At 58.6% G+C, this 14,671-nt stretch overlaps 1 protein-coding gene across 1 annotated transcript in view; it reads right to left on the minus strand.

Annotated features, from left to right (window-relative positions):
- Positions 1-14,671, minus strand: part of SND1 (staphylococcal nuclease and tudor domain containing 1) — a 98,838-nt gene that overhangs the window by 35,469 nt on the left and 48,698 nt on the right. The window contains exon 12 of the mRNA XM_080619869.1: positions 7,436-7,536. Coding sequence (XP_080475995.1) covers positions 7,436-7,536 — 101 coding nt within the window. The remainder of the gene's footprint in view (positions 1-7,435; positions 7,537-14,671) is intronic.

Below are 14,671 nucleotides of genomic sequence, written 5' to 3' on the forward strand. Positions count from 1 at the left end.
TTGGCTGAGCACATCTGTAATTCTCCTCCAATTACATACGCAGGGCATGGGCCACTAATTCACCGCTTATAAAAAAGAGAAGAGCATCTATATAAATAGATATGATATGGATAAGGGGGAAGCTGATCCGTTCGGAAGCGCCGGGAGCATCCCCCTGCCAGGAGAGGGGGAAGGGGAAAGTCATCACTGGGAGCTGAAAATAGGTCTCGCCTCGGAGCAGGGGGAAGAAAAGCAAAGCTGCAAGGTTTGTAAATGAGGGAATAAGCTGCAGCAGGAGGAGCTGCAGTGGTAAATGCCAAGCAACCAGGAATAAGCACCTACAGCTATTTTGGGAATGAACAGGAGGTTGTGGAAGGGGGAGGTGAGCACAGGGCTGGTGGCATCACCCCTAGCACCACGGTCTGACCCCAATGGGGATGTCGTGGTTTGGGGTTGGGTGTGAGGCTCCATCGCTGTATCCCCAGCACCTTGTTGGAAGCAACAGGGGAGAGGTGACCCCAACACGGATGAGCTGTGGGATGCCAACTCCCTAAGAGGGTGATTACAGACTGCTCACCAGGGACTGTAGGGATAGGAGAAGGGGGAATGGGTTCAGACTGAATCAAGGGAAATTTAGGTTGGATCTAAGGCAGAAGCTCTTCCCTGTGAGGGTGCTGAGGCGCTGGCACAAGGTGCCCAGAGAAGCTGTGGCTGCCCCATCCCTGGCAGTGTTCAAGGCCAGGTTGGACACAGGGGCTTGGAGCAACCTGCTCTAGTGGAAGGTGTCCCTGCCCATGGCAGGGGTTGGGACTGGAGGAGCTTTAAGCTCCCTTCCAAATCATTCCATGATTCTATTATTCTATGACTATGGAGGAAAGAGGCAAAGATGGGCAGATCTGCAAGAGGTGCCCGGTGAGAAAAAAGTGCTGGTAGGCTCGCGGTGCTGCACCCAGAAATATCACCTCCATCCCATTCCCCATGTCCTGGAGCTGCTGCTGCATCCCTGGAGCTATGCATCTGCGACACATTCCCCACTGCAATGTGATGGGCTCCTTCCCGTCACATTCCACCTAAGCACGGGCATGGGACACCCCTTGTGTCCCACGTCCCCATCTGGGGCTTGGGAACAGGCAGCAGCTCTCTAGCCCCGATGGGACTCCCATCCTCACACTGGATCGGGGCTGGGTATCCCATCAACACCCCCCCCCCCCAGTTGGCATCCTCTGGAGGAAGCAGCTCCATCCTCATTCAAGCCCCATTCCGGGAAAGGGAGCAAGCGTGGCAGGATATGGGAAGAGCAAAAGGAGATTAAAACCCACCATGGGAAGCATCAGGAACCAATTGTGCTCCAAGTGCTCCGTCTGCTCGCTAAAGGGAGCGTTTTATTCTGCCCCCAGCACTCGTGAAGTGCTGTAATCCTGCTGCCACCTCGTTTGATGGCTTCATTTATTCAGCAATATCATGGTTATGGCTTTTATAAGACAAGGAAAATTGCCAGCATTCGCTCCCACCGCGCTGCCGGGTCCTAAAGGAGCTGGGATGGGCTTGGGATGTGCATAGGGAATGTTTGGTTCCAAATGGGCTCTGCAAGTGGGGATGTTCCCATGGCTGGTGGGGAACTGGGAGCAAATGGGAGGTGCTGGGCGGCCACGGGGATGATGCAGTGTCTGGATAGCTCGGTTTCCCTGCTCTGAGCGGCCATGCTGGGATCCTGAACAGCTCCAGCACCAGGCACCAGCCACATTCCCATATCCATCCAGCCTCACTCCCCATCCCAGCTTCATCCTGCTCCCATCTCAGCTGCATTCTACTCTCCATACAGCCATATTCTCCTCCCCATCCCAGCCGCATTCCACTCTTCGTACAGATATATTCCCCTCCCCATCCCACAGCTTCATCCTGCTCCGCATTCCAGCCGCATCCCCATCCCTATATCAGCCACATCCTGCTCTTTATCACAACTTCATCCTGCTCCTCATCCAGCTGCATCCTGCCCCCATCCCATTTCATCCTGCTCCCATCCCAGTTGCATCCTGCTCCCTATCCCAGTTTCATCCCGCTCCCTATCCAAGCTCCCTATCCCTATCTCTCTCCCAGTCCAGCCGCATCCCACTCTGCATCCAGCCACATCTTGCTCCCCATGCAGTTGCATTCCACTCCCCATCACAGCTTCATTCTACTCCCCATCCCGACACATTCCAATCTGCATCCAGCTGCATCCCTCTCCCATGCCATCCTCATCCTGCTCCCACCCCAGTGTCCATACCTACCCCTGCCCCATCCCGCAGCACCTCAATCCCCTCTGCTCCCAGCGGATAAGCAGCTATTCCTGGCTCTAGACTCCACAAGCATCCAACATGCATGAAATCAGTTTTCATCACTCCCAATGGTCAGAGGGCAGCCATTTAAATCCCAGGATACCGGGATCAGGGAAGGATCATTGAAAACCTGATGTTCAACCCCCCCTGCAGCCACAGCACGAGCTGAGCCACATGGAAAGGAAACAAATCCCAGTTTTGGAGCAGATTAGCTGAGCCTCCAAGCACAGAGCGCCATGGGAATGGCAGTGGAGGCACTAGGATCTGCCCCTTCATTCACCCCACATCCTCCTCTCACCAGGGGCAATGCTGGTGGTGCTTTATTTGGGAAGCTTGGTTAAATTATGGAAGGACAAGCACAAGCACAAACACAAACACAGGCTGGGGGAGATGGGATGGAGCAGCCTGCGGAGAAGGACCTGGGGTTCCCATCCCTGGCAGTGTTCAAGGCCAGGTTGGACACAGGGGCTTGGAGCAACCTGCTCTAGTGGAAGGTGTCCCTGCCCGGGGCAGGGGTTCGAGCTGGAGGAGCTTTAAGGTCCCTTCCAACTCAAACCATTCCATGCTCCTATGAAATCCCCCCCCAGGTCTGATCGCACTGCATTGAATCCGGGTGGATCAGCGACAGCGGCACCCGGTTGCACATTTAAGGCTGCGAGTGGCTTAACTCCAAGTCCCCGCGCTCCCAGCCGCCCTGCCGGATCCCTGCCAGTGCCAGGACACGCTCCGAGCTTTGCCAAGCCTCAGCCGGGCACCGTCAGAGGCCCAGCTCCGGGGCCCAGGCTGGTGGCAGCCACCTCCTCCCTGTAGGAGGGAGCAGCTTGCGAAGCACCAACGAGATTTGGTCCTTTTCCAGAGGCTCCGGCTGCAAATTCCTCCCCGGCTCCTGGGCACGGGCCCAGCTTTGCCCTGGCACTGCATCCCACGCAGGTACCGTGCCGCGCATGGATCCGCTGCAAGCAGCAAAGTGCTGGCAGGCGCTTCCCAGCTCCAGCCCCCTGGGATCCCGGCTGCTCCGGGGACGAAGCCAATCTGGGATTGCAGCTTTCCACCCCGGGAAGCCAGGCTGCGTTTCCACATGGAAGGAGAAGCGTGCATCCGATGGCTTTTGGCTGCCAGAGCATCCCTGGGGACAGCAGCATCCCCTGGGACCAGCGGTCCTCCAGCTTTTGGCAACGGCATTCACCTCCCTGTCACCCATGATCTGGCTGGGTCCTGGCTCCATCACTCACTAGGTGCTTCCCAGAGCTTGGCACCAGTGCATGGGAGCACGTGGCAGAAGGTTGGGACCATAACCCAGATTTTAGGATGAGGAGAGAGATGTGAGGAGTAAAAGCAGCCCCATGCCCATCATCCTGCACCCTGCAACGGGATCCCACCATCCTGCAGACTGGAATGGGATCCCAACATCCTGCTCCTGTCTGCCCCTTCCAGCACCCAGACTGCCTCCATATCTGCAAATCCTGGGATGACCCCAATTCTTTCCCATTTTAGACTTTTTAAGGCTCAGAATTCCCAGCCCTGCCCATGGGGGCTGATCCTGGCACTCAGTGGGATGCTGGGCACCCAGGGAAACGCGATGGGAGCACAGCGATGGGTGCACTGCACCCAAACCGCCCCCCTGCTGCTGCCAGGAGGAGGACGAGGAAGAGGAGAGCTGGGATAACAGCTTCAGGAAGAGATTCCCTGATGGAGAATTAATCATCCTGCTCCTCTCCCCACAGCCCCTGCACAGGCACAACCGCAGCCCTTCCCCCTGGATCCAACTAAGAGCACTTTGGGAGAGGAGCTGGAGCTGCGGCACACAGGGAAGCTGCATCCCCCACTTAAGCCCAGATTAAAGTCTGGGAATATGGAAACGCAGATGAAAAGCTCTTTGCTGCAGGAAAAAATCCTATTAGGCCATGAAATGCAGGATTTTCCCACTTAAAAGACGAGCAAGTAGAAAACGGGTGTTTGCAGCTCACCCCCCCCAACTCATTTCCCACTTTTCCACCCCAAAATTCCCCAGAGGAAGCCTTTAAGCAGTGATTTCCCCCCCACAGCTGCTCCTGGCAGGGATCAGCAGTGCCAGATCCAGCCCCACACCAGGACCATGTGCCATGGCCAGAAGTGGCAGCACCAAAACATGCTGTTGGTGCCAGATCAGCCCCAAAATGCACCACCCTGCAGTGGGGCATGGCCTGCACCCTGCAATGGGAAACCATCATCCTGCACCCTGGAATGGGTGTTTATCCTGCACCCTGCAGTGGGATCACATCATCCTGCTCCCTGCAGTGGGATCCCATCCTGCACCCTGCAGTGGGTGTTCATCTTGCACGCTGCTGCAGGATGCTATGGGATGCTGTGGGATGCTGTAGGATACTGTTTGATGCTGTGGGATGCTACGGACTGCTGTGAGATGTTATGGGATGCTGAGGGATGCTGCAGGATGCTATGGAATGCTGCAGGATGCTCTGGGATGCAGCAGGATACTGCAGGATGCAGTAGGATGCTGCGGGATGCTGTGGGATGCCATAGGCTTCCCAAAGAGCAAAGGCTGACGTGAACCCGGAGCCCTCACATGCTCCCACTCCCACCAGCCACAGCCCCATCATCCCAGGGTCCCTCTGGTACCACTTTGTGGGTGCCTCTGCATTAATCATGCCCAGGGTGCTCCCACCAGCACCCATGGTGGGACGAACCATCCCAGAGCAGCTCCGGAGCTGCCCACGAGGCCCCGAATGTCCTGGAAGCTGCTTTCTCCTCCAGGCCCATCCCCTTCCCTGTTTTCCATGTCAGCACAGCTTTGTTGTGACAGCTTGAGCACAACCCTCTGACCTTACCTGTGCTCAGCAGGAAAACACGAGCTGGGAGCAGCAGCGCTGGGAAACGCTGACAAGGCACCGGCACACGGGAATGGGATGGGGAGGGCTGCGGCACGCGGGTATCAGGCAGAGTTGGGCAGGCACTGGCATTCCCGAGCCAGGGACCAAGCGGAAAACGTCGGGGAGAGGGAAAGGAGAAGCACCATGGACCCAGCGAGGGCAGCCAGCTCGGAGGCACTGAGTCAGGCACTGCAGCCAGGGAGCTGGCAGGGATACAGGCAAGGGTATGGGCAAGGATATAGGCAGGAATACAGGAAGGGATTCACGCAGGGATATGAGCAGGGATACAGCAGGGATGCAGTTAGGGATCAGGCAGGGATATGGGCAGGAATACAGGCAGGGAAAACTGGCAGGGATCCAGGCAGGGATCGGGCAGGGATAGAAGCAGGGGTACAGCAGGGATGCAGTCAGGGATCAGGCAGGGATACAGGCAAGGATACAGGCAGGGATATAGGCAGGGATACAGGCAGGGATACAGGCAGGGATACGGGCAGGGATCCGGCAGGGATATTGGCAGGGATCAGGCAGGGAAAGCTGGCTTTGTGCCCCAGCTCATGCTCATAGTGCTTTAAGCTGGAAGCAGGGGCTGCCCCCTGCAAACCCTCCTGTGCTGGGAGCCACCTCCATGGGTAGACATTGTGCCCCTGGGGACAGGGAGGCGCCACCACTGCTGCTGGCCCCGTTACCTGCGGAGCAGGCAGGAGCCGCAGGACCAACATGAGCCTGCGCTGCACCAGCGCAGAGGAACCAGGGCCTGAAGGCTCCAAAGCCAGGCTGGGATTAGCGTCCTGCCCATCCCAGCAGCTGCCGGCGTGCTCAGCATTCCAAGCAGGCTCAGCCCAGCCCAGATGCCAGGAGGACAAGCCAGGCTTTCTTCCCAGCTCGGCACAGACCCTGCTCTGTTACACCAAAGGACCCTGTGGGCGAATGGAAGCAAGGGGGCTGCCCCACATCATGCCCCATAGAGATGCTCCCGTAATCTCCATTGTCTGATGAGGACAATGAATTCACCTGCAAGCTCACCTCAGGGCTCCTCCCGAAACAGGGGTGCATTTTGGGAGCTATTTGGAAGCAATTTGCAGCTACAGATGCTGCGAGCAGGTGGCAGCACCTGGGATGATGCTCCAGAGATGGGGAATCTGGGCCCTCCACTGCGCAGGGCATGGCGCAAGCGATGCCAGGAGCTGGCATGGGGGGAGGCTGGTGGGTTTAGCACTGCACTGGCCCCTTCTTGGGCATCATCGATGATCCAAGACCTCATCTTCCTCCAAACAGCCCCACAAACACAGTGGCAGGGATGTCCCTTCCCAAAATCCAGTGAAACACCCTCAGCTGGAGAATCAGCGCCATAGGGATAAAGCAGCACTGAATAAATTGGGTGTGTTTAAAGCTGGTGCAAGCAGCTGGGTTGCTCTGCTGGGCTCCATCGTGCCATGTATCTATCCAGGAAAGCCCTTTAGGCTCCCACTGCCATGGATTCTTCCCAGGAGCAGCATTCCAGCATGACCTGGCTGGATCTGCATCCCCACCCATAGCAGGGGGGTTGGAATTGGATGATCTTAAGGTCCTTTCCAACCCAAACCATTCCACGATTCTATGATCTCCATCGCACTGGAATGGAAATTAAATCCATTCATGAGCTGAACATCACCAAAGGTCATTCCAGGAGTGCCTTAATTAGGGAGCTTTCCAGCTTCCCAGGCTTCATAGAGCCACATCCCCCCCGTGCAGCGCGAAGCTCCGCAGCATTCCCAGAGGCAGGATTCAGGGGAAGGAAAAGCGCAGTGAGCGCTGCAGCACTTTGGGTCCTTTCCAAAATAGCTGCTCCGCGGAAGGGAAAAGCCAGGAAAAGAAGAAAGAAACCAAACGGCCTCTGACAAATCATCCCGACGCAGCTCCTGGAAGCTGCTGCCACCCGGATGTGCACCACGCCGGCACGAGGTATCCATAGGGATGGGCCAGAGGAACCCAGCACCCAAAGCATGGAGAGGGGAATGCTCTGGCAGAGCCCACACCACTGCACCACATCACGGGGAGGAGATGTCCCATAGGAGAGGAGACATCCCAGGATATACAGAGGAGAGGATGGCTGCTCTGAAGCATCCCACTGGCCATACTGCTCCCCAGCACCCCAAACTGCTGGAGCTGGGGGTCCATGGGATCCCGCCATCCAGCCACCAGCACTATGTATCTCTGTGGTAAGGATGAGCCACCCTCCATCCCTGGTATCCCCATGGAATGCTGTTCCTGGCTCCTCAGGGCAACACTTACATTCCTCCAATGGAGACGGTGGCACACGTGCGCTCGGAGAAGGCGGGCACGGTCTCGGTGGCACTGCTGGCCGGTCGGATGTAATCCACTGTCACGTTCACCTGGGCAAGACACATTGGGAATGGGGTCAGAACATCCAGCCCGGGGGCTCCCAATCCTTCCGCTATCCCAAAATCCCTGCTGACAGCATTCTCCCCCTGTCCCGGTAAAGGAGCACTTTGCCAGCCGGTTGCTGGCACTGGTGGTGCCACCAGCGAAGCAGCATCTGACACACCAGGACCAGACACGTTAAACCAGGAGCCTCCCAGGGAGGCCAAGCTGTAATTCCAGGTTCCTGGCACAAGCATTGTGCTGCCAGCAGGACCCTGGCTCAGGCTGGGAATGCTGGTGAGCTGCAGCCAGCTCTGGTGCATGGATAATCCCATTACGGCCTCTGGCAGGGGAGCTGCAGGTAGATGGAAGCACAGCTCCATAGCTGTCAGCTGGCATCAGCATCATCCAGCGGGATGCAGAAAGTGGGCTGGAAAATGCTTTGCCATTTTGGGACCAAAGTCGTGACTCCTGATGGAAACCTGCACCTCCTGCTGCAGGAGTGCTAGGGATAAGCTGGTGGACACAGAAATGCCCATGGGGAGATGGGGGACCAGCACCATGGCCCCTCAGCATCACCCGCCAGCAGCTCCGGGCACCACATCCCAGAGCCCACTACAAGCAATCGTCATTTCCATCCTGCTCCAGGCCTTCGTGGTGCAGCTGGATCCCTGGATTTGATCAAGGAGCCGTGTTCCCACATTGATCCCCCTGCAGCAAAAAAGGCTTCATCCAGGGCTGGAAGCATTGGAAGCACCAGGACTGGAAACACTGGCAGCACTGGGAGCATGGGCAGCACCGGGGCTGGAAGCATCGGGAGCATTGGGAGCACCACACCACTGGGGTTGGAAGCATTGGGCAGGCAGCTTGGTGCATGAGGAATTGCTCCCATTCCCCTGTGCTTGCTCTGGGAAGGATAACGCTCGCCTTGGAAGTGTTTTCACCAGTGGAAAACCAAGGCCAGAGAGGATCCACAGCCCCAGCAAGGGCACTTCCTGCACCCCCAGCATCTTCTGCATCTCCGGGCCCAGCTCAGGCATTTCCTGCATCAGCCCCATTTGGGCACATCCTGCATCTCCTGCATCCCCAACCCTGGCTTGGACACCTCCTGCACCTCAAGTCCCATCTGGGGCACCTCCTGCACCCCATCTCCTGCACCCCATCCCCATTCCAGGCATCTCCGCAGCGGTACACCCCAGCTCCGGGAGCAGCACATCCCAACCCATCCTCTCCTCACCACTTTCAGCCATAACAGACCCAGACCCCCAGGGGACACCATGAGCAGCAGCACCAGCTCTGGGGCTGCCCTTTGGACTCCCACACCCCCCCCATAGACCCTCACTGTGCCCGTGCTGAGCCCAGCATCACCCATCTGCAGGCACCCAACAGTGCAGGGAAGGCACCCGGGGCTCCCAGCACCCATGGGACCCGCAGCGGGCTCCTGCTCGCCCCGGAGCCAGCCGGCACGGGTGGGGGGTGCCCATGGGCGGGTTGCCAAGGTCAGCTGCAGTCAGGGGGAATTAGATCACTGCTCCAGCGCTGCTCCCTGGAGGAGCTCCAGCCGGGAGAAGAACGGCACCACAGAGAGCAGGCTGCTTTGTGCAGTCACCGCGGCCACTGCCACCCGCCCGTCACCCATCACCGCGGTGTCTGTCCGTGTCCCTGTCCCCATGTGCCCTGTGCCTGGGGCTCTGGCGTGAGAGTGTGAAGGGAGGACACAATCCTGGGAAGCACAAGGCCGGCGCTGCCAAAAACCCAAGCTCACCCCCATGGCTGGAGGAAGAGGAGGAGGAGGAACGGCGCCCAGGGTGCCAAGTATAGTGTCCCTGCCATGTGGGGACTGGGACGTGGTCACCAGTGTGGGGTGACTGTCACATGGTCCCCAGCACCTTGGTCCCAGTGATGTGGTCCCCACTGTCATGATCCAAATGATGTGGTACCCAACGTCATAGTCCTAGTGATGTGGTCTCCAGCATGTGGTCCCCAGCATCATAGTCCCCGTGATGTGGTTCCTGGCCACATATCATCACGATCCCAATGATACGGTCCCTAGCACATGGTCTCCAGCATCACGGTCCCAGAGATGTGGTCCTCAGCATCATGGTCCCAAGGATGTGGACCTTGGCATCAGGGTCTCAATGATGTGGTCCCCACCACGTGCTCCCCAGCTCACGGGTCAGCCTGGTGCTCACAGGCAGGACTTCAGGAGCATCCTCCTGTCATCTGCATCGGGAAGGATGGAACCATCTCCCTTTCACAGCCCTGACCCACAGCACGAGCTCGCAGGGTAGGTAAAAATAGTCCCTGTGAGTGCGTGACGACGCAGGGCTGGGAGATCCGCGGGCGTTCCAGGCACTAAGTATAGCAGAGAAGTCTGGTCTGCCACCCACCCCTGCCATATGCACCCACCCTGCTCCCACTCGGTGACACCGTCACACGCCGGCGCTCCCAGCACCGGCAGGGGCTGCAGGAGGGACCTGGGGCTGTCCCACAGCCTGAGCTTCCCTATTCCTGCTCTCCCCTCCTCAGGGATGCAACCAGGGGCAGCGGGGATGATGCTGATGAAGGGAACCCGTAGGCTCTGCTTGCACCCTCATCTCCTCCAGCGCAGCTGATGTAGGAGGAACCCGGGTTTACGCACTTGATGCCAAGCCCCAGAGCTGCACTGCTGACCCCAGGCCAGCCATGCTGTGCTGTCTCAAGCTGGGGTGGCAAAGCCACCACCCCCATAGGATGGGAAACCATCCCTAGCACCCCAGCGGGCACAGATGTGGGGTCCTGCAGATCAAGCAATGTTACACAGGAAGGGATGCACCCAAGACAAAGCATCTTGGTCATCCCAGCCTGCTGCTGGGACTGACCTTTGGGTGCTGCCCCAGGGATGATGCCCTAAGGGAAAGCTCTGCAGCCACAGCGCAGGACACCAGCAGGCTCTAGATGTGCCAGGTCCTGCATTTGGGCCACAACCCCATACAACGCTCCAAGCTTAGGGAAGAGCGGCTGGAAACTGCTCATGGCAAAACCAACAGCATCCTGGCCTGTATCAGCACCAGTGCGGCAGCAGGGCCAGGGCAGTGATTGTGCCCCTGCACTGGGCACTGGTGAGGCCGCACCTCCAATCCTGTGTTCAGCTCTGGGCCCCTCACTGCAAGAGAGACACTGAGGTGCTGGAGCAGGGCCAGAGAAGGGCAACGGAGCTGGTGCAGGGCCTGGAGCACAAATGTGATGGGGAACGGCTGAGGGACCTGGGGGGTTCAGTCTGGAGAAGAGAAGGCTCGGGGGGGACCTTATCGCTCCCTACAACTGCCTGACAGGAGGATGGAGCCAGGAGGGGGCTGGGCTCTGCTCCCAAGGAACAAGGGATGGGACAAGAGGAAACGGCCTCAAGCTGCACCAGGGCAGGTTTAGATGGAGCTGAGGAACAATTCCTTCCCCAAAGGGTGCTCAGGCATTGGAACAGGCTGCCCAGGGCAGTGCTGGAGTCACCGTCCCTGCAAGTGTTCACACACCGTGGAGCCGAGGCCTCAGTGCCATGGGTTAGTGGTGGCCTTGGCAGTGCTGGGGAACTGTTGGACTGGATGAGCTTAAAGGGCTTTTCCAACCCGGTTTATTCCATGATTCTATGTGCCATGTTCTGGCACACGGGGTCCTGGAGCAGAGCAGAGAGTGATGGCATCAGCTCAAGTGAAGTAAGAGATGCACTCTGGAGGATGGGGCTGGACAGCAGGTCCTGCATCCCTGGCTGCTCTGCACCTTGAGCTGCTGCTCCTGGCAGGGTGAGGGGATGCAAGAGGTGCAATGGGGGTTACAGAACCCAAGGGGAATGATCCAGCATCTCCAGACTGGGAATTTCCTTCCTGAGGGCTGTATGTGTTGGCTCAGCCCCACCTCTCCCTGTATCCCGCTGCAAGGGTTGAGCTGTTGGGAACAGAATGCAGGAGCCTGCTTGGTTTGCTTCCACCTTCACTGAGCCCTTCCCTCATATCCTCCCATCAGTCTCGCCTCGAAAGCATGGCAAGAGCCTGGGATGTGGTGCAGGGAATGCTCCGAGCCACCACGCTGCGAGGAACGGAGCCTGCAGAGCCTCAACCACTGCCCGAAGCGGAGCCTGCAGCAGCAGCGGGGCTCACTGCTGCTTCCAATCGGATCCAGCAGCTCCCAGCCCTGCAGCCAAGCCCAGCCTGGCTGAGCCCAGCCCAGCGAGCAGCCCCGGGGTAGGACTGACCTTGCTGTGCCAGGCTGTGCCGGAGCCACAGCCCGGAGCCGCAGCCTGCCAATGGGAATGCCCGGCAGAGCTGTTTGGGGAGGATCAGGAGGAGGAAAAGCACTGCACGGAGAGGAACTGATCCCGAATTCCTGGTCATTGCACCTGGAACAACCACGTTTGCTCCCAGAGGAGCCATTCCAGCCACTGCAGCACCCGGAGCGGAGCGTGCCGGCACAATTCCCCCCTCCCGCTCGCCTGCAGCTGCATGAAATGCTTATTCCAAGCAGAACACAGGCGGGAGAAGATCCCTCCCGGGTTCAGCACTGGGGAGCAGCCAGCTCCCGGGAAGGCTTGCAACGGGAATATCCTCTCCAGCTTCACAGGCTGCAGAGCCACAAGGCTTGGGAACAGCGCACGGCAAAGCACTCCCGGCTCATGGAGTTCAGCAAGGGCACGGTCCTGCACACGGGCTGGGACCCCCGGAGATTGAGCAGCAGCTCAGGGAGGGGATTCTCCCCCTTTGCTCTGGGGAGACCTCAGAGCAGCTCCAGTGCCTAAAGGGGCTGCAGGAAACCTGGAGAGGGGCTTTGGACAAGGGCCTGTAGGGACAGGACAAGGGGAATGGCTTTAACCTGACAGAGGGGAGATTGAGATGAGCTCTTAGGCAGAAGCTCTTCCCTGTGAGGGTGCTGAGGCACTGGCACAGGGTGCCCAGAGAAGCTGTGGCTGCCCCATCCCTGGCAGTGTTCAAGGCCAGGTTGGACACAGGGGCTTGGAGCAACCTGCTCTAGTGGAAGGTGTCCCTGCCTGTGACAGGGGTTGGAGCTGGAGGAGCTTTAAGGTCCCTTCCAACACAAACCATTCTACGATTCCATGAGCTCCCTCCCAGCTGCACTGCTCTGCAGACAGTGGGATTGTCCATGCACTCCCAGCTGTGCTGTGCCCATTCCAGGCCATGCTGAGCTGTGCAGCTCTCCCTGACCCTGCAGCTGCCAGTGACACGCAGCAAGAAATTGCCCAACAGTGCAAAAATGAGCACAAGTCTGTGCAAATCCGCAGAACTCTGCAACCCCCCACCTCCTCCTCCCCTCTATGGAGCCAGGAAGGATGCTCCAGGGGAAATGCTTCCCCCCGGCCTGGTCTCCAGCCTTCTGGCGTTGCTGGCACTGGGCAACCCCAACATGAGCCTCCTGGGAAGCATCCCAGTGCCTCCGAGCAACGCTGTCTACCCGGACACATGCATACGTTGGGAAGCTGCAGGGAAGCCCCCAGCTCATGCTCTCAGCTCTGCTGAGGGCTAGGTTCGTGCTCGTGGGCTCCTCTGGACGAGATGTTTGATCAGTTCAGCCTCAGCCTTCCATGTGACGAGGCTCCAGCCCCGAGCTGCATCACCAACAAATCCCCGGCATTAAGACTAAGCCAGAGCTTTGCAGATAAATCAGCGCAGGTCGGGATGGAGGGTGAGGAAAAGCCACACTCCTCCTCCCGTCCCTTGGCACCAGCCACGCTCAACCCACCCACCTCCAGTGATCAGCCTCCCCATCGATCCGTGGACAGCCGTGCACAGCATGGTTGCAACCCCTGACAACACAGAGACTGGCTATGGCACACACAAGGGACACCACGTGGCATCAGCCCTTGTGCCATGGGAGCACTGTGTCCCTCTGTGACAGCCTGGACACAAGAGCCACTTGGATGCAGGAGCAGGATGCTCACCAATGTGGTCCCCAGCATCATGGTCCCAACAATGTGCTCCTCAGCATCGCAGTCCCAATGATGTGGTCCCCAGCACATGGTCCCCAGCAACACCATCCAAATGATGTGGCACCCTGCTGCACTGCAGAGCCCCACATTCATAGTGCAGCAGGATGTGAGGCCTCAGTGGGTGCTCTGACACCCTGGGGTGAGCGTTCCCTTCACCCACCCTCTGCAAAGCAGCCTTTAAGGACGATACCGAATCGCTTCCGCGCACAAGGAATATTTATCCCTGAGTTATCTCGTGCCATCTCCCTCCATCCGAGTGATTAATCCCCTCCAGCTAATGAGGGAAAGGGCCTCGAGCACCCATTTAGACCCGACTCAATTGCCTGCACGATGGGTGTCATTAATAAAAGCTGCTTAACGGTGGTGCCTGCCCGGCGTGGGATTGATGCGCAGCATCCGTGCGGAGCCCAGGGACTGATTTCACCATGAGAATCAAATCCACAGTGGGGCTCATCCTGAGCCAGCAGGCAAATCCCACTGCTCTAGGTCACTGGGAGGGTGCAATTCCCTTGCAGGGAGCACAGGGAGAGAGACTGGGCTGATGCCTCTCACTGCAGCCCTTCTCCTGCAGCCTGGTCCCTGTATCCCTGCTCCCGCGCCAACGTCCACAGTCACCCCCAAAAGCAGCCATGGCACAGCCCATCCTGCTGCTTCAGGCTCCCACTGCTCACCCACTGATGGGACCAGACATGGTACCATGGACCAGCGCGGGCTTCCCAGCTGGATATACTGGGAGAGCAATGCACAGCAGTGAGATTGATGCATTCCCGGTTAATTCCATCTGCCTGGAGCTGGTAGAGGCGGTGATGACCCCCAAAACTGGAGAGGGGACGGAACCATGGGATCTCCTGGCATCCCATTGTGCCAAGATGGTGCTTTTGGAAGCATCTGACCCTGACCACGGTCCCTGCTGCTGTGACAGCGTTCCTGCCTGCACCGGGATGGCACAGTGCCCACGGCACAGCCGGAGCACACCGGGAAGCATTGGGATGAGGACAAGAGGGCAGCTGAGGACAAGGAAGCTCACTGCAGCCAAAGGACTTTTGTCCTTGCTGCCAACACGTCCCCCCCCCATGCTGGGACCAGAGCAGGCAGGGCTGGGCAGGGGGTGCCCAGGCTTGCTGCCTGGGATGGGTGCTGCTGCCCCTGGGACGGGGTGGGATGGGCGGGGGTGA

This window comes from Psittacula echo, assembly GCF_963264785.1.
Source record: "Psittacula echo genome assembly, chromosome: 1".
Classification (NCBI taxonomy): Eukaryota; Metazoa; Chordata; class Aves; order Psittaciformes; family Psittacidae; genus Psittacula; species Psittacula echo.